Source organism: Muntiacus reevesi, chromosome 4 (genome assembly GCF_963930625.1).
Source record: "Muntiacus reevesi chromosome 4, mMunRee1.1, whole genome shotgun sequence".
NCBI lineage: Eukaryota > Metazoa > Chordata > Mammalia > Artiodactyla > Cervidae > Muntiacus > Muntiacus reevesi.
This window is the reverse complement of record NC_089252.1, coordinates 33,149,348-33,167,941: the sequence shown is the minus strand read 5'-3', so window position 1 is coordinate 33,167,941 and position 18,594 is coordinate 33,149,348. Positions and strand designations below refer to the sequence as shown.

General features: G+C 41.9%; 1 protein-coding gene across 8 annotated transcripts in view; it reads left to right on the top strand.

The window, feature by feature from the left end:
* The window catches only part of GREB1L (GREB1 like retinoic acid receptor coactivator), a 246,209-nt gene that overhangs the window by 176,855 nt on the left and 50,760 nt on the right, over nt 1–18,594 (top strand). For all 8 annotated transcript variants that reach the window (XR_010662886.1, XR_010662887.1, XM_065932485.1 and 5 more), the window contains 8 exons: nt 1,508–1,624; nt 2,209–2,328; nt 3,350–3,487; nt 5,044–5,229; nt 9,587–9,913; nt 11,054–11,182; nt 11,730–11,864; nt 14,508–14,705. Coding sequence is in view for 6 of the 8 variants with exons in the window: in XM_065932485.1 (XP_065788557.1) it covers nt 1,508–1,624; nt 2,209–2,328; nt 3,350–3,487; nt 5,044–5,229; nt 9,587–9,913; nt 11,054–11,182; nt 11,730–11,864; nt 14,508–14,705 (1,350 nt within the window). In the remaining 2 variants the exon portion in view is untranslated. The remainder of the gene's footprint in view (nt 1–1,507; nt 1,625–2,208; nt 2,329–3,349; nt 3,488–5,043; nt 5,230–9,586; nt 9,914–11,053; nt 11,183–11,729; nt 11,865–14,507; nt 14,706–18,594) is intronic.

The following is an 18,594-nucleotide window of genomic DNA, read 5'->3' as shown; positions in this document are numbered from 1 at the left end:
AAATTATGGATCTTGGTGGTAATCATCATGGTTGCTAAAACTATCACATGAAAGGCTGATATACAACTTATAACTTGAGGATTAGGCTAACAACTCTTAAACCCATTGATGAATCTTAGAGTCACAAGAAGTGAACAAACCGGCTGTTATGTGCCTCTCTTAACCGAAGTATACAAGATTTAGGAGGTATTCTTGGCAGAAAAAAAAGAAAAATCAAGTGAATCTGAGCAAGCATCTATATCTGATGATTCATTTAGGAATTAGAGGAGACATCAAATTACACCATGGATATCCAGTCAGCAAAATACAGAAAATGAGGAATTCTGCTATGTTTTCAGCAAACTAATTGCAAGAAAGGAAAAAAAAGGGAGTGGGCGGAATTGCGAGGTTGGGACTGACATATATGCACTATTGATACTATGTACAAAATAGATGACTAATGAAAACCCACTGTATAGCATAGGGAACTCTTCTCAGTGCTCTGTGTAGACCCAAATGGGAAGGCAATCCAAAACAGAGAGGATGTATGTATACATGTTTATCGCCTGAACAGTAGGAACTAGCATATGTAACATTTTAGAGCAATTATACTCTAATAAAAATTAATGTGAAAAAGTCTTGAAGGAAAAGCAAAAAAAAGAAAAGAAAAAGGAGACTCTTATAGATTAAAAGAGGTTTAAGGGACAGAACAACTAAACTCAATGTGTGGATATTTTTAGAACCCCAGTTTGAATAAGAAGTGTAAAAAGCCATTTCTGAGATCACTGGGGGAAATTTGAATACTGATGGGATATTTAATATTAAGAAATTATTGATTGTTGTGAATTTTAAGTATAAAGCAATATCAGAGTTGTGTTTTTTTAAGAGTCCTTTTAGAAACACATACAAAAGTATTTATAGATGAACTGATATGATAAATGAGTTTGCTTCAGAATAATCCAGAGCCCATATGTACATATGTGGGGTAGGGGGGAGAGAGAGGGAGCATAAATAAAACAGGCTTGGGCATACCTTGATAAATGTTGAAGCTGGGTGGTGGGTACCTAGTTCATATACTATTTTCTCTATATATGTTTGAAAATTTCCATGATAAAAGTCTTTTTAAAAGTTTTCTTTCCACCCACCGTCTCCAAAGACGTCACTGAAAATGATTCTAAGAGATCTCTTGGGGGGACTTCTCTGGCAGTTCAGTGGTTAAGACTCGGCGCTTCTACTGCAAGGGGACATGGGTTCCATCCCTGGTTGGGGAACTAAGATCCCGCATGCCCCAAAGCCAAAAAAATAAACTAAAAAGATCGTTTAGGGTTCTGGAAAGTTATTTGGGGTGATATTTCCCGTTACTGAAGGTATTACTCTGATGGTTGTAGTTGGCTCTGCGCAGCTGAGCTGTCCTGTCAGTGGGAAATCTTTGAATCCTAGGCTGTGTGGCTTGTTGTACGGTTGCAGCGTCACAGAAGCAGTGTCCTGCCCAGACTCTGTTCTGAGTGGCTCCTCTTTTCTACCACAGATGCTGCTAATGGAAACAGTAGCCATGGAGGAAAGAGCAGTGCGTCCAGCTCCACGCCCGCCCGCCCAGGGAATTACTCGTTGTCACCAAGACCTAGCTTTGCCTCTGGAGACCAAGGTACAATACCCATCTTAGAGTTTTGACATAATGCAACCCAGTTATGGAAGAAGTGCTCCAAAGAGTTTGGAATGATGATGAACTCTCTGGCAGGGCGCTCCCAGGTTTTCCTTAGCTTCTCATGCAATATTTTGAAAGTTTATGATTAGTATGAACAATTACAGTTGCGTGTCTTGGTAATTCTACCTAGGAAATAACATTGAAGCAAATATATAAGGTGTATCTTTAAAAGTCATGGGCTTTGATGACCAAATTACAGGGTTCAAAGTTCATCTCTGCTATGTGACCCCGGGTAAATGTGAGCCTTTCACTCACTGAAATGGGTATAACAGTGTAGTTATCCTACGACTTCATGGAGTTGTTGATAGAATCAGATGAAATAATTTGGCTAAAACGATACATCATAAAACAGCCTGCAGTTGTTAGATGGTGTTGTAAGTGTGTGACTTTTTCTAATTTTATCTTTACCTCTAGAAAAGTGACTTCGACTTTCTGAGTATAATCAGTGAAGGTCCTGTGTTACTTTGACTTCTTTTCTTTCTTCCATCACTAAGGACAAGCCTCATCTTTCTCTTTGTGTTCAGCTACCATGTTCATTTCTGGGCCACCAAAGAAGCGACACCGAGGATGGTATCCTGGGTCACCCATCCCCCAACCTGGTTTAGTTGTACCTATTCCTACAGTTCGCCCTCTTTCAAGAACTGGTAAGATTTCAACAGAAGATGGGTTTTAAGTTTCCTTAAATTAGCAGAGGTATCTCCTAATCTTGTTCTTTCCATGAACCCTGGAAGATAAATTTCCTTTACCAACTATTGCGTCCAGCATTCTAGCAGCTGATAATTTGTTCCCATGATATCTGCCATCCAAACAAGCACATGTGCCATCATGAAAGACCTTGAGTGACCATCTGGCTTTGTTATATCCCATAGTATCCATAAACCATTCTTTACAGAGGGCGTGATGCTACCAGTCCGCCGTCACAGAGCATGACTGAACTTGCACTGCCAGCAGTGGTGTTAGATGTCTTCTCCTGTGATCTGTTCCTCACATGACCTATACTGACTATTTCTGAATTGAATGGTTCAGTCTGTGACTAGAATCCTGAAATCCAACTGATTCTCCCTTATAATACCCAACTGTGGCCATTTGATGCCTCCCGTTAAATGTTCAAATGCCCATCTACCTTGCTGTATAAATCACAGACAAATGTAAACATACCAATTCTAGGACATAGGGTTATTTAAAAATTTGTTTGTTTAAAAAGTAATTCTAAAGACTATGTAGAAATGATACATATAAAAAGAATTATGCCAACATGGTACTGTGATTGCCTGTAGGTATACTGACTAATGATGAATTTATCCCTATTCTCATTTTTCTATACTTTTCACATTTTCTGTAATGACTAGATATGCCTTGATAATCTAGGGCAGGAAGAGATAAAATACGAAATAGAATCCAAAATACTATATATGGGAAAACAACTAAAAGGAAAAACTGCCAAAATGTTAAACAGTAGCTATCTCCAGATGATCTGATATTGGTTGATATATTTGTTTATTCCTCTCACTTCTTATTTATACAGTAAGCATGAATATTTTTAATAAAACAGCCATTAGGCCTATAAAACATGCATATTAAAGGTAGTCACACTGTGTTGATTTCATCTGTATTTCATTTAGGCTTCCTATCTAATCCTTCTTGTCAAACAACTTTTTTTTCCAGAGTCCCTTTTATCTACCCCAGTTCCACAGACCCCATTAACTGGAATTTTACAACCTCGACCCATTCCTGCAGGGGAAACTGTAATTGTTCCTGAAAATCTGCTGAGTAACTCAGGAGTTAGACCAGTTATCCTGATAGGTAAGGAAAGGAATTCCAAGTTGCCTGTGTCCCCTGGAATCTGGAAGCACGCCTTCATTTCGATGTGTCTTTATTCATGTATTCATGACTGTGTTCATTGATGCCTCTATTAAATGTTTCAGCTTTTATTGATCAGCTCTTTCAAGCTATACTAAACAAGGGACTAAAAGTTAGGAAGAAGGCAGTCTTTCTGCCCACAAAGAGCACTGTTTAGTGGGAGGAGTCTAGAGTTCACAGCCAAGAACTCCCAAGAGCTCAGAGGAGAGGGAGCTTAACTCTGCTTGGAGGGGTCTGAGCAGACTTCTCAGAGGTCACCTTTCAGCTGGGGAAGTGAAGGGTGGGTGAGAACGGACAAAGCTGAGGAGGGCTCATTTCAGGCAAAGGGAGCCAGGCTGCAGAAAAAGGAGCAAGCTGAGCTGGCAAAGAGGCCCCTCTCAGGAGGCCCCAGAGGCCCCAGAGCCGCAGAGCTCAGCCATGGGAGTTGTAGGAGTGAGAGCCTTTCTAAGCTCTCGATAAGTGGAGGTGCCTTTCATACCCACATCAAGAGTCCCCTCGTTGCCCGGGGCGGGGCCGGCGGGGGGGGGGTGGTGGCTAGCCGAGGCCAGAAGAAGACTGCTGACTTTACCCCTGGGACTAAACAGATAGGGTGTTTAAGCCCAGTGGGCCTTTATGGTATGTCTATGTGAGGTGTTATCTGTTTCTTGCAGTTGGCTTGAGCCTACTGACATGGATGGTTTTGCTTTGAGCCCTGTTCTTTATCAGGCTGGCCCCTGGACCTACAGGCACTGGGGGAAATCCAGTTGTTCACATTCCATCTAGTTAGGAAGTGCTTACTGCGCATTCGAGTTACATGCACGGTGCAGCTAAGCCTTGGAAGGATAAGTAAAACTAGGACCCTTTGGCATCTGCCTTTTCGAAAGACTCATGGAGGGAATATTCTCTCCACCATACCATCAACACAGTGTGTGTTTTCAACACATTTTGTCCTATCTACTTCTAAGATGATTTGAGACTTTTATTGACATTCAGGAAGAGAATATAACAAAAATAGCTAAGACAGCAAAGAGTAAGACCCTCCAAGTATTAATACTTGTGACTGGCAGAATATTGCTGTTGATCTATGAGTTTAGCTTAAACTTTTTAAAAGAAAACCTCAAGAAGTGAAGTAAGCATGTTATGGTAGTCTGTCTGTTCTCTGGACTTCTTATCTGATCAGGAATTTTATCTGAAAATATTTTATTCCCGCAGGTTTACAAAGGATACAGAGATGTTTTTGCAAACTTTCATCAATCCTGTATGGCAGAGATATTAATTAGCATGTCCCTATATAATATAATTTGAGTATTTTGTTTCCTGTTCATCTAATTTAATAAAAGGGTAGAATTTAGAGCATTTGAGTGAATTCTCTAGGATTGATATATTTGAGTAATTTGTTTGGTAGCCATTCAGAGGGTAGGGAACTTTGGTAGGCATCATTGATCCTAGTTGAACAAATATACCTGGTTGGACCTCAGGAGGAAATGTTAAACTTTATTGACCTGCTTCTGTTGGGGCAGGCTATGGCACTTTACCCTATTTCTATGGAAATGTTGGTGACATTGTTGTCAGTCCTCTGCTGGTGAACTGCTACAAAATTCCACAGTTGGAAAACAAGGATTTGGAACAATTAGGGTTGACTGGCAGCCATCTCCTGAGCGTGGAAAACATGATTCTTCTGACAATACAGTATCTCGTACGGCTGGGTAAGCTATTTTCAATAATCGTTTGATGGTGATGATTTTTATTCTGTTTTGTAACATAGTTTTTTTCCTTTCTTACCTACTTTCTCGCATTTATCCACTTCTTCCTTCTCCTTTTTCGCTTCTAACATTCTTTTTCTTCAACCCCACTCACTATGACTTTTCCTCGTCCTTTCCTCCATTTCTTTCCTATTCATTTCCTTCTCTTCCCTACTTTTTTTCTCCTCATTTCTCAGACCTAGCCTTCCTTGCTTCTCGCTTTACTGCTTCGGGTTCTAGAAGAGATAAATTGCTCCACCTAGTGTCCAGTCCCATGTTGATCTAAGGTCTCCAAAGCAGCTGATGGCAGACAGTCCATGGCACAGGTACCTCCCTTGGGGACTCAGGCCAAGTCACCTTTCTGAAAGTGCAGCGCCCATCTGGAATGCAAATGTAGCCATTTCCTTAGACAGTTATTTTCTGATTTTTCACCTTTTTATCTTGTTCATCCACTGTCCCTACACCCATTTCTTTTTTTTCTTCCCCCTTTGATGTGGTCCCAGACCGCTTCCCTTCCTTGAGGTAGTATCTTGGGACTCCCTGGAAGGTCTTCTGGGCTTTAGGGTAAAGGGATACGTAGGTCATGAACCCTTCACTTCCTCTGTTTGGTATCTCCTCCTGAGCCCCATAGTGGGTGTATGCATGCGCCCTGACAATACCGCAGTGGCTCCACAGCATTTACATTGCAATGTCCTTTATTTTGCAAACTGCAGTGGCCCATCTAATATGCAGCCTAATTATACACTCTTTCCATGACTTCAAACCACTGATTTACTTAGGGAAAATGTTTGAGGTGTAAAATTACAGATTAAAAATGTTATCTGTACTCTTGTGAATTTTTTTTAATGTTTTGAAGTACTTTGGGTGTTAAATGATAAAAAGACATGTTAAACAATGTTACACAATGTTAAACATGTTAAACAATGCTAAACAATGTAACACACTCACACACACATACACACACACTCACACACAAACTTCACCTTCAGCCTTTGGAGCATCAGCTTGTAGTCTTGGCTATACCTCTTAGTACCCCAAGAGCCTTGACATAGGATCTGCCCTGACATGGGCTTTTGAAATTTGGTAAGGCATCAGGTATTTCATGAGCCACTTTCATGATAAATCTGGGACTTGCTGATCATTTTTATTAGCAGGTAGCAAAATTATAAAAAATCCCCTGGGTCTGACATTTGACGTCATAATTTTAATTGATACATACTGACTTTCAACCATATTTCAGGATGAAAAAGCAGCTTCAAGATGCTTCCAGGATCATTAAGACAAGGCCACATGAATTAATGCTATTATGGTAAACCAAACATATCAGTATAGCATTTTTTTCAATCTCAGTAACAATTTAAGTAGTCAAAGTCCAAGTTAATTAAATGAACTACATGGTCAAAAAAAAAAACATCTTCCCTTAAATTACTAAAAGCTCTTTTCTTTAAAAATAGAACACTCTTTATTAGACAAAACTCTTCTTTGCCCTTCAGGATCAATTCTCTCCAGAGTTTTACTTGCCACCAATTATTTATGTTTCTCAATGTCCTAAATAAATAGCTGTTTCTTTTTCTTAATGTAGATTTTAAACATTGAGATGTCACTTCTCAACTAACTCTTCTGGAGTCCTTAATTTTTTTTTTTTTTTTTTTTTTTTGGCCTTCAGAAGTTCAAAGAAGGCAGCAAGAATATTTTTACATACTGTATGGATTATACATAGACATCCAAAAAAATAAATCCAGACTCCTAAGAGGACAGGGCTAATACTCAGATGGCTCAGTTACCTGAAGTTAACAGAGAAGAAGAAAAGCAAGATTTTTCAGAAGGAATGGATCCTTCTACTACAGTCACTTTTTAAAAAATAAGTCTCAGTTATTTCACAATTTGAAAGTCTTTTGAAGTAGATGATGAAATCAGCAAATCCAGAGTCTTGGAGGACCCTGAGTTGGTTGGAACCTTGTTCTGTCCTATTATGGCAGCTCTAACTGAAAAGTCTTTAGCCCTGTTGTCTGGGCTGAGTAACTGGAGATCAGTACTTGAAGGGGGAAAAAATGACCATAATCAAGTGGAAAAAAGGCTCCTGCAATTTAGCCATAAAGGCTGAGGATGAAGAAATGATGGGAGGTGATTGGAAACAAGGCAATTTACTCTAAAAAAAAGTCTCTTACTTCATTTAAACTTGAATACTTTTTCCTCCATTTCTCAGTTCCATCAGCAGTAATTCCATCAAAACTCTATAGAAGTGAATTTTAAGGCAACCAAGAATGCCATGAATGTGTTTGAGATTTTATTTTCCCAGAATGCCTTTGTGTTTGGGATTAATGATGCTGCCTGATAGAACATGTTAACTCCATTGTGGTTTGGAGTGGGTCCTACGACATACCTGTTCACCAGCCTCCTCAGATGGCCTATGAGAAACAGGAGGCACCTGGAGGCAGGCAGAGCCACATGCTTTTTGAGCTGTGGTTTGTTCTGATGGGAGAAATCTTTAAACAGACGACCACCTTCCCTTCTCCTCATACACTCAATACAGTTGTATGCACTTTGAGCTCACTACTAAGTGTGTGCTTAATGGCCACGAACCATGGTGCTAGTTCAGTAAAGTTAAATGAAGACCAGAAACTTTGGTGGTTCCCAGGTGATAAGAAAGGTCTCCCCTAAAGAATTGGGGAAGACGCAGAAACACAAAGCCAGTGTAAGCACTTCCAGTTCTTCACCCTCTTTCTATATACAGAAGGGAAAAATCTGTGAGGACATCACTCTTTTACTTCCCTCTGGCTCCAGCCAATCCTGGAAAAAACTGGGTTTTTTTCCCAAATTAAAATTGTTTTTTGTTAGCTTTTATTTTGTATTGGGGTATAGCCAACTAACAATGCTGTGACAGTTTCACAACATAATCACATGATGGACAGCAAAGGAACTCGGCCATACATAATACATGCGTCCAAACTCGCCTCCCATCCAGGCTGTCGTATGACATTGAGCAGAGTTCCCTGTGCTAGACAACAGGTGTACTTGTGGTTATCCAAAATTGTTTATTTTTAAAAGCATATTTAAAAAGAAAAAACCTATAACATTTTATTTAATTTTGCTTGTCCTAAACATTACTAAACTTTCAACTTTCTTACTTCCCCAGAGATGACGGGCAGGGTCAGGGAAGCCACTTAAATCCCTGTTAAAGGAAGGAGAGATTTCTGATTCATTCAGGTGCCTCCTTCCCATACAGAAGTCAGGTCCCTTGTCCCTGTTTTCTTCTGCAAGGGGCTTTTGACTCTGGATTCCAAGGCAATTGCTCGATCTCAGATTACAGACACTGAGGGGTTCTAGATTCGTTTTAGAAGCCTGAGTTTCAAAGCTCCGTTCTGCACAGCCAAAGAAGGGGTTTTTGCGTAGCAGCAGTGAACACAGTCCTACAGTTTCAACTTAAGTGTAATAATTCATTTGTGTCACTTGGATGCCAGACATTGACTTGCTTATTTTGTCCTAAAGCCTGGTTGAGTTTCTAAAGAGAAACAAAATACCCCTAATTCCAGGGTGGATGGATCAACTGTGAAAGCTTATCCATAACCACAGTCAGAGAGGAGGGCCAAAGGCCATCTTTACCCCAGAACTCTAGGACGTAACTCACTGATGAGAGCATTCTCTATCTGGGGAAAGTGTGAAACTGCCTAAATATAAACTGGGAGTGAAAAATAACTTAATTTTCCTTGTGGACAGTATTCTCAAAATTTGGTACAGAAGCTATACATGAAAATGCTTTTCTAAAGTATTTATGAATAAAATGAGAACTGCGTGAAGCCTGAAGCTGATTATACACCCTAGTGGGTTAGCTTCTTGCTTCATTAGTTATTAACTATTTCCATAATGCCAAGTTTAATATGTTAACAAAAACACTACCTTCAGTGTCCTGCAATCTATGGGGTTGCAAAGAGTCGAATGCAACATAGCAACTCAACAACAACAACAACATTATATAATAATATTTCTGATATTATTTTAAAAATTACCACCCTCAGTGACCATCTCCCAAGGCATACAGTGGAACTGATACTCTCTGAGCACATCTTTTTTTTTTTTTTAAGATAACAGGAACGGAAGTCTGCATTGTAAAAATATATAATGAGGCAGACAGAGAAGAGAAGGTAGTTTCACAAAAATGATTAGTAGATGTACTATACTTAAGGCCACTACAGGAAAAAGAGCTTACTTGCCAGCCAGAATACACAGCATACTGGTGTATTTGTGTGTGTGTGTGCATGTCTCTCTTTTCTAGCTGTGATTAAAAAAAAAAAAATTCTAGCTGTAATTCTCTTCAATTTAGGTCCTGATCAGATACCTCTCAGGGAAGAATTTGAACAAATTATGCTGAAAGCTATGCAGGAATTTACTCTGAGAGAGCGAGCCCTGCAGATGGGTGCTCAGTGCACTCCAGTGTCAGCAGGACAACTCCCCTGGCTGGCTAGATTAATTGCCAGCGTGTCTCAAGACCTGGTTCATGTGATTGTGACCCAGAACTCTCTGGCAGAGGGCATTTCAGAGACTTTGAGGACGCTCAGTGAAATGAGGCACTATCAAAAACTACCGGATTATGTGGTAACCATTTGTGCTTCGAAAATCAGAGGAAATGAGTTTTGCGTGGTCGTATTAGGTGAGTAATTTTTAAAATCTATTCATTCAATCATCTGTACATCTGAAAACTAGTTACTGAGTGTTTCAGGAATCCATGCCATTAATCTCTGATCAAGGGCCTCAGCTTGGGTTCTTCCTCCTAATGTTAACTTTTCCTTTGCTCCTCAGATCAGACTTTTTGTAGCCTGTAGTTTGGCTAGCATCCCTGTCAGCTGGTGGTGGGAGCATTATTTCAAAGCACATCCTGGTAACAGATACCCTTGTCTCATGTCACTTCTGTCCTTAAAAGGTGTTGGAAATGTTACCACTCTAGCATGTGATAAAGCCACTGCCACAGGTGGCCTAAGCCAGTTCATCATTGTCTGCCAGGAATTTAACTCATAGATTCACCTCTTTGCCGGAGAGGGTATTTAATGCTGTAACACTGACCGTAAAGAAAAGCTTCAGAAAGTTGGTACATTACAAAATGCGTTTTTGATTCTGGTGCTGATTTTCTATCAGATGCCATCCTGAGTTGCCATTTGGACTAAATTTTGCTTTTCCCCTCTCTGTGAATGGCTCTCACATCTTCCTAACAAAGGGGCCAAGCCTCCTTGCTTTGACGAAACCCACCTGCCTGTCTCTCTGTGACGTATGTATCTTTCAACAAGCTTCATCAGAAAGTGTAACACATTCATTTTTTCTAATTTTCATTTGTTAAAAAGACAACATAAGCTTACATTTTTTTAAGGCTGATATTCATAATAGCCATGCAGACAATGTTTTAAAGCGTTTTCACATCCCTCCCTTCATCTTTAAACACATCCATGGCATGTTTTCCCAGTTACAAACATGCGTGCCTGTGTGCCAGGCTCCTCTCTTCATGGGATTCTCCAGGCAAGAATACTGGAGTGGGTTGCTATGCACATAAGGGATGTTATTTTTTTTCCCTTAATCACCTAGCTTTGTATTTGAAACTTCATTTCAAATAAAGTTTTGGAATCATCCTTTCAAATGCTGGGTAATCACCAGCATTACCTTTGGATGCACCAGACTTTCCTTATCCACGTCCCTCTAGGCACAGACTCTGGTTGCATTTTCAGTTCTGGCTGTTTTATTATAAATCACGTCCCAGTGAGCATTTGTCCACTGGCACGTCGTCTCTCCCTCTGTTCTGCAGGTCAGCACCAGTCCAGGGCTCTGGCAGAGAGCATGCTCACCACAAGTGAGTTTTTGAAAGAAATTAGTTATGAACTCATCACGGGAAAGGTCAGTTTCCTGGCATCGCATTTCAAAACCACATCGTTAGGTGAGTGGCTGTCGAATTCAGCAACGCTGCTGGGTCCCCAGCTGTGTGATTTTCTGGTTCTAAATCTTAGTCTGTCCAAGAGCTGAGAGTGGAACTTAAGCTCAACGACTTATGTTCCCTCATGTGGAATGGTTTCTGCTAAGCATTTTGTTCCTGACACAGCAGAGGGGTGCGGGCCCTAGGATGGGAGGCCCCAGTTCAGCCAGTGTTTTGTCGTGTGACCTCGGGCAACACCGGGCCTCCCCGGACCTCAGTTTTCTAATATGTCAAATGGAGACGCGGTGATCCCATCCTGCCTGCTCTGGGTGTGACAGGGGCCGAGAGAGAATTAGCAATAGTATGTGAGAGCCTGCACCCTGAAAGCATGATACAAACAAGGGTAGCTGTGGCTCCGGGGATCCTGGTACGGGGGTGGCTGAGTGTGAATTCTGATGTGAGAAGCAGGATGGCCGGCAGATCTCTACAGAAACCCAGCCTAGCTGCCCAACGTCTGATACAAACACATCCTTCCTGGTGACTTTCTCATCTCCGCTCCGTTTTGCAACAGGTGATGACCTAGACAAGCTGCTAGACAAAATGCAACAGAGACGAGGAGATAGTGTGGTGACCCCTTTCAACGGAGACCTGAACGAATACGTGTCGCCTCAGGAGGCCGCTGCTATGATCCCCACGCAGAACCTGGGTAATGTCACCGCAGGCCAAAAGGAGGGAACCCCCCCTCAGGACGGACATAGAAGCTGACTCATTCTGAGGGTTCTGAGGGCTTGTCTTTCAGTCACGGACTGTGACAGGCCTTTCCTCATTATCTCCTTGAGGCGTCTGGCTCAAGTTAAAAACGCCTCACCCTGTGTGTGCATGCATGCTCAGTCATGTCCGACTCTTTGTGACCCCTGGACTGCAGCCCACCAGGCTCCTCTGTCCATTGGTTCCCCAGGCAAGAATAGTGGAGTGGGTTGTCATTTCCTTCTCCCTTACCCTGTGGCCTGGGTCTGATGCCTTTGTTCTTAGTAAATGTCACCTAGAATTAGGCCAAAGATTTTATTTTAAACAGTACTGCTCTCTCTTTTTTTCTCCCTCACAAGATTCTGGGGTCCTTGGTGTACCTTCCTTAGCTCCACAGCTGGGCCCACCAGCTCTTGGTGCTCACATAGGGCTTTAGAGAACTGCCTGAAAGAATCTGGACAAAAGTCTGGCCTGGGCCTCTGGCTCTCCACTGCCTGCACTTACCTTCCAATATGTAAAACACACATCATCTCAGGGCTTCCCTGCTGGTGCTAGTGGTAAAGAACTTGCCTGCCAATGCAGGAGACATAAGAAGTGCAGGTTTGATCCCTGGGTTGGGAAGATTCCCTGGAGGAAGACATGGCAACCCACTCCAGTATTCTTCCCTGGAGAATCCAAGGACAAAGGAGCCTGGCGGGCTACGGTCCATAGAGTCACAAAGAGTCGGACACGACTGAAGCGACTTAGCAAGCACACAATCTCAGGGTTAGTGAGGCCTTCCTGGAAGCTGGAGCAGAAACACTGGCACATCGTGTGTCCTACAGCGGACTTGCAGGATGCCAAGGGGGACGGTGGGACCAGGGTGAGGAGTTGGATCTCTAGGTTGGATTCCGTTAGGTTCAGATTCCTTCCCTAAGTCCCTATTTGATAGGGACAGTGTCAAAAAGGACAGAACAAAGAACAGAAGGATGGATATGAAACAGATCCATATGAGCAGCTGCTGACAGCTTTTTGGCTTCTATTAATACTTGGTGGGAATGCATCCTTCAGGCATTAGGATGACCACAATAGGAAAAGGAGCGTGGCTTGGCATCACCCCAGGCATAAAAATGAATTTGAAGGCAATAAAGATTTTTGACTCCTGGACATTATATGGTGGTAAAGTAATCATCCACATAATCTAAAATGTATTATGTGAACCAAATTAGAATTTTAAAATTCTCAGAATACTTACAGATTCCCACGTTCACACCCTTGATTCCCCGTTTAAGAAACATTGCCTAAAATACAGAATAAATAAATAAGAGATTTTAATGATGAAAAAAGAAACACTGCTTAAACATATTTTTAGCTTTCCTCCAACTTCAGAATTTGCTAAGTTCAATTCTACAAAGTTATGCCTCGTCTTTTAGTCCCCAGCTGTCTAACCTGTGAAATGAAAAATATAACAGCCTAACTATCCAAAGATAGTTTTATCTTGATAGTTTTATTTTGATTGATTATCTTTGTGGGTCAAAAACTACGTGGGCTGTTCTTAAAAGTTGCGGTTTGGGGTTTTTCTAGTGGGTTGTCTCAGCCAGTAGGGAGACCCACTCACTGTCAGGGTTCCATGGTGGCTGGTGGTCACGTGACCACTGTCTTTGCCTGGGCTGTATTGCAGCTTGGTTTTAAAAAATATTTATTAGCACAGGTTAATTGGGCCCTTGTGTGTGCCGCTCAGACTTCCACATGTGTTCCTAATAAAAAGCAGTCCTTTCAAGAAGCACTTAATGTTTCCTGCTCAGGTGTTTAGCCGACTAACCCTATTTCTCGTGTGTGTGTGAACGCACGCACGTATAAGAGATTGATCACTTGGTCGTAACTTGTAATAAAAAGTTACTGGCATGTTTAAAGTATCTGGGCAATGTTTTTCTAGTATGTCACCTGTTGAGCAGCCAGCTGGATGTGTCATGAATCAGGTCTCTTCAGATAGTACAGGCGTCAGCACCAGAGTTGACCACGGGCACCCAGACCTGCCAGGTCACACACACTGGCAAAGTGGAGTTAAGTGGAAAGAAAGGTGAAGTTAGTGTCATGGGGAGGAGAATTTCAAACCATGTTGCAACTGACTTACTGGAGAGACAGTGTTTACTGCAGTGCCATCCAGAAAATCTCAAAGGAACTCAGCAAGATTATGGTTATGGCATTGCCTCTGTTCTGGGTCTGGGCTCAGACACCTGACCTGTGCTGACAGTCCTAAAGAAACCAGGAAGCTTGTCCCCTTTCCAGAGATGAGTCCTGGCTCCAGCTGAGAGGATGTGGTCTGTCGGCCTTGTTTCTGGGCAAGAGAGGGGTGCTGAGCTTGTACTTTGTGAGATGATCGATTTTACAATAATACATTTGTGAAATTGACACATTCACTTTGAGCACATCCTTTCAGCTGAGTTGTCAGGGAAAGTGGGCAATCTGTTAAAAGTCAATAGAGTGAGAGGGCAGGGAAGTGAAGCTTCTTGGTGACAGAGCATCACTTTACACTGTGTGTATTACTTGTCCCTGTATGGATTCATAGAGGCCATCACAGAAGTGAATTAATCATGTTTTTATGACTTTTTCACACTTTTAGATTTAGGGAATGAAACCTTCCAGATTTATCAGCCGCAGCTCACAGTTGCCAGAAAACTCTTGTCCCAGGTGTGTGCTATTGCGGACAGCGGCAGCCAGAGCCTGGACCTTGGCCACTTCAGCAAAGTGGACTTCATCATCGTTGTCCCAAGGTCAGAAGTCCTGGTGCAGCAAACTCTTCAACGGATTCGACAATCAGGTAAGATGGAGCTTTCAAGGAGGGCCCTACCTAGATCCAGTCTTAGATTCACTCTGCTTTTTCCTTTGGCTTAATCCAAACATTTTTAGGGCACTTCCATCTTTTTGTTTACAGTAATAAATGTCACAGGAGTACTTTAAATATTACTTGAAATTCATGTGTAAGTATGTCCTCAAAGTACTCTGAATTTGTCTCTCCTAGGTCAAGGGTAAATTGATATGCATGTTTGCCCGATTCTGTTAAAGCTGTGATATCATCAGTGGCCTGGAAGCTGGACATTCATTTATGAAGAGAAATTCCCTCAGGGCAGAGATAACCCTGCTTGGGGTGGTGGGGTCTGAGCTACCTGAACTCTTTCTATCGCTGAGGACTTTTATTATACATTTAGCACACTACCAGCATGTTTTCAACCTAGAAACCAGAACACCACCCCGCCCTGTGTCAGCAATGAGAAACCTCATTTTAAAAATTCAGAGTTAGAATTTCTCCTGATGACCTTAGGAGAGAGTCATCTCCTAAGAGAATAAGCTGAGAAGGAAAAAAAAAAAATTTCCAGAAAATGTAAAAAGGAGCAAATATTTTAGTAGTCCGTGGTAAATAACATCCCTCTCAAACATCACATTTGGTTAGAATTACAAGAAGCAATAAGGAATTTAGAAAATTGAGATTGCTGGAAAATGCCTGCTTTTGTTAACTAGGTTTGAAAAGGAAATTATAAATGTCAAGTTGCTTCTGAGTACCTTAGCTGAGGGCAAACACACACAAACACACTCACAGAGATTTTTAAGTGGAGGATAAATCTTTTTGCAACAGTATAAAAAAAATTTATTTTCTATATATTTGAAAACAGGTGGGAAGCAGGAAAATTCAGAAGAGCTTGAAATACTGTTTATAGATGTTCTGCACCTGTCATTTACTACACCTTAAACTTTACATGCAGAGCACCTGGGGGCCTTGTTATTAATAAAACACACAATCCTGGGACTTCCCTGGTGGTCCAGTGATTAGGAGTTTACCCTCCAATGCAAGGGGTGTGGGTTCTATCCCTGGTTTGACGGGAGCTAAGATCCTACATGCCTTGTGGCCAAAAACCCAACACATAAAACAGAAGCAATATTGTAACAAATTCAATGAAGACTTTAAAAAATGGTCCTCATTAAAAAAAAAATCATTAAAAAGAAAAGCACATTCCCTTCAGCAGGACTGGGTTGGCTTCCAGCAAGCTCCCAGGGGAGACCAGACGGCTTGTCAGAGGAGCACCCTTTGATGAGCACGGCTCTCCATGAATTCTCTCATTGCTAGTTCCATGGGCTAGATGAGCCAGCTAACCATAGCCTTTTCCCTCTTTAACATCTCTTAGTGGCTGTGCCTGAGACATGGGAGGTCTGTCCATGCCTTCTGGAGACCCAAGCAGCCGATTAATAGTGCAATCTTCGCTTTAGGCTCTAAAATTTTGATTGACAAGTTAAACCACAGTCAGTTGGAAATACTGACTTGTAAGTGAATTAGCCAGAGATGATCAGATGCCTTCTCTCTTGGCTCTTCCAGAAGCAGGAGTGAGTTCTAGGCATCCTCCACTACTGGCCATTCTGCATTTTTCTCTCTGCCCACTTCCACTGAGGGAAGCAGAGGGGCTTTCATTGCACCAAGCATTAACCAGATTTTGGTTACTTCTTGTTTGGTTACTTTCTTACCGTGGAGGGAGCACCTTCTCTTATAGGTGTTTTCCTTGTGCCAAGTGGCATTTGTGGCCTTGCCGAGTTTGTTATCCAATAGCTCAGTCATACGCCGGCCAGGGTATCTGACCACCTGTTTCAGGAGGTGAAGTCATGTCTGGCCAGCGGTCAGACTCGGCCACCTCGAGCCTTTTCCTTAAATAACCTCTTGATGACCTGTGCTTTCACCTTTCTTAATCAGTGAGTGAAAGTCGCTCAGTCATGTCCGACTCTTTAAGATCCCATGGACTATACAGTCCATGGAGTTCTCCAGGCCAGATTACTGAAGTGGGTAGCCTTTCCCTTCTTCAGGGATCTTCCCAACCCAGGGATCAAACCCAGGTCTCCTGCATTGCAGGAGGATTCTTTACCAGCTGAGCCATAAGGGAAGCCCTAGAATACTTAGTTGGTAGCCTGTCCCTTCTCTAGCGGATCTTCCTGACCCAGGAATCGAACCAGGGTCTCCTGCCTTGCAGGCGGATTCTTTACCAACTGAGCTTATCAGCGTAAGACCTTAAATAAAACCTTGCACATTTGACAGCTAGAGAAATTTCATTGACCCTTCCTTTCCCCTTCTCAATGCCCTTGGATTCTTCCAAAGTGAGTATTTTGAGACTATCATTCCTCTGAAAGGTACTGGAATTTGACTAGTTACAGTAGCTTAGAATTAAAGAAAATCAGTGCTATAGACAGATTCAGAAAATTCAAGGCAAAGCATATTTTTAAAAGTATTCACATCTGGCCTTGGCATGTATACTGCAAATATTTGCTGCAGAAACAATCACTTCTAGATACTTTTAAGTAATAGTATTCATTTTTATTATAGAAAAAAGTTATTTAACTTTGAAAAATAAAAGTAGGAAGTTTTAAATACTTATTATCCTGCCACTCAAGGATAATCACTTTCAATGACTTAATACCTAATGTTCTAGGCTGTCTTCTCTGCCTGTGTCAGGTATTATAGTTGGCCCATTTTTCCATATCATTAAGCTTTTGTAAGTATCATTCTTATTTTGTTTTTTGTTTTTTAAAATATTTATTTAGTATGACAAAACCCACTGAAATGTTGTGAAGTAATTAGCCTCCAACTAATAAAATAAAATTAAAAAAATAAATAAATAAAATAAAATATTTATTTATTTTGGCTGCATTAGGTCTTAGTTGCAGCACTGGGGATCTTTCCTGGCAGAGCACAGACTTTTACCTGAAGATAGTGTGAGGGCTCCTGGGATCCTAGTTTCCTGATCAGTGATCAAACCTGCATCCCCCGCATTGCATGGTGGATTCTTAACCATTGGACCACTGGGAAAGTCCCCTGTAAGCATCATTTTTACTGAATGTATATGATATTCTGTATCATAACGACACCACAATTTATTCACTTTTTTATTTGAATACCTTCATATTCTTGGAATACATAACAGTTGATAGAATGCAAAGGACCTGAAGCATGTTAGGGTGTAAAGAGATTGTCCAGAGCAGAGATTCTCCACTAGAACAATTCTTGAAAGTCACTGCTATGAAAATAGAAAGGATTCTCAAGAAGTCATCTGATTCAGTTTCCTCATATTTTGCCCTGTGAATCAAGGAGAGCATCCTTTGTGTAAGGTCTGGGGGCAGTGCTTTGGGGACAAGGACTGTTTTCTCATCTCTGTGTGACTGTTGCCCCCTTTCTGCCTCTCCTGGGCCTGGCACCAGGAGGGGCCCAGCTACTGTTTGAAGGGCCGGGTGGTGCTGGGGGGAGGAAGGGGCGAGATGGGCAGAGGGAGCGCCAGTGTCCAAGTGCTTCGCTCTCTGGTTCCATTTGCCTTTCCCTAAAGGAAGTGTTTCTGGGGCCCACCTGCCAGGAAAAGCACTGGACAGGGAGAAGCAGCCAGGACTTGCAGAAAGGCCACTTCCTTGGCAGCCCTTGTGTGGCTGAAAGAAAAAGGTGGAAATAGAAACCGTCACGCTGCTGCCGACTCAGCACTGAGGTGACCCAGGGATACCTCAGGTCACTTTCTAATTAAGGAAGGGAGGCAGGGAGGGAAAGAAAACATTAAGAAAAGAATTGGAAGGTGAAAAAAAGATGGAATGGGTTAATCGTTTTTGTGTGTGCTGTGCTAAGCTGCTTCAGTCATGTCCAACTCTTTGTGACCCTGTGGGCTGTAGCCCACCAGGCTCCTCTGTCCATG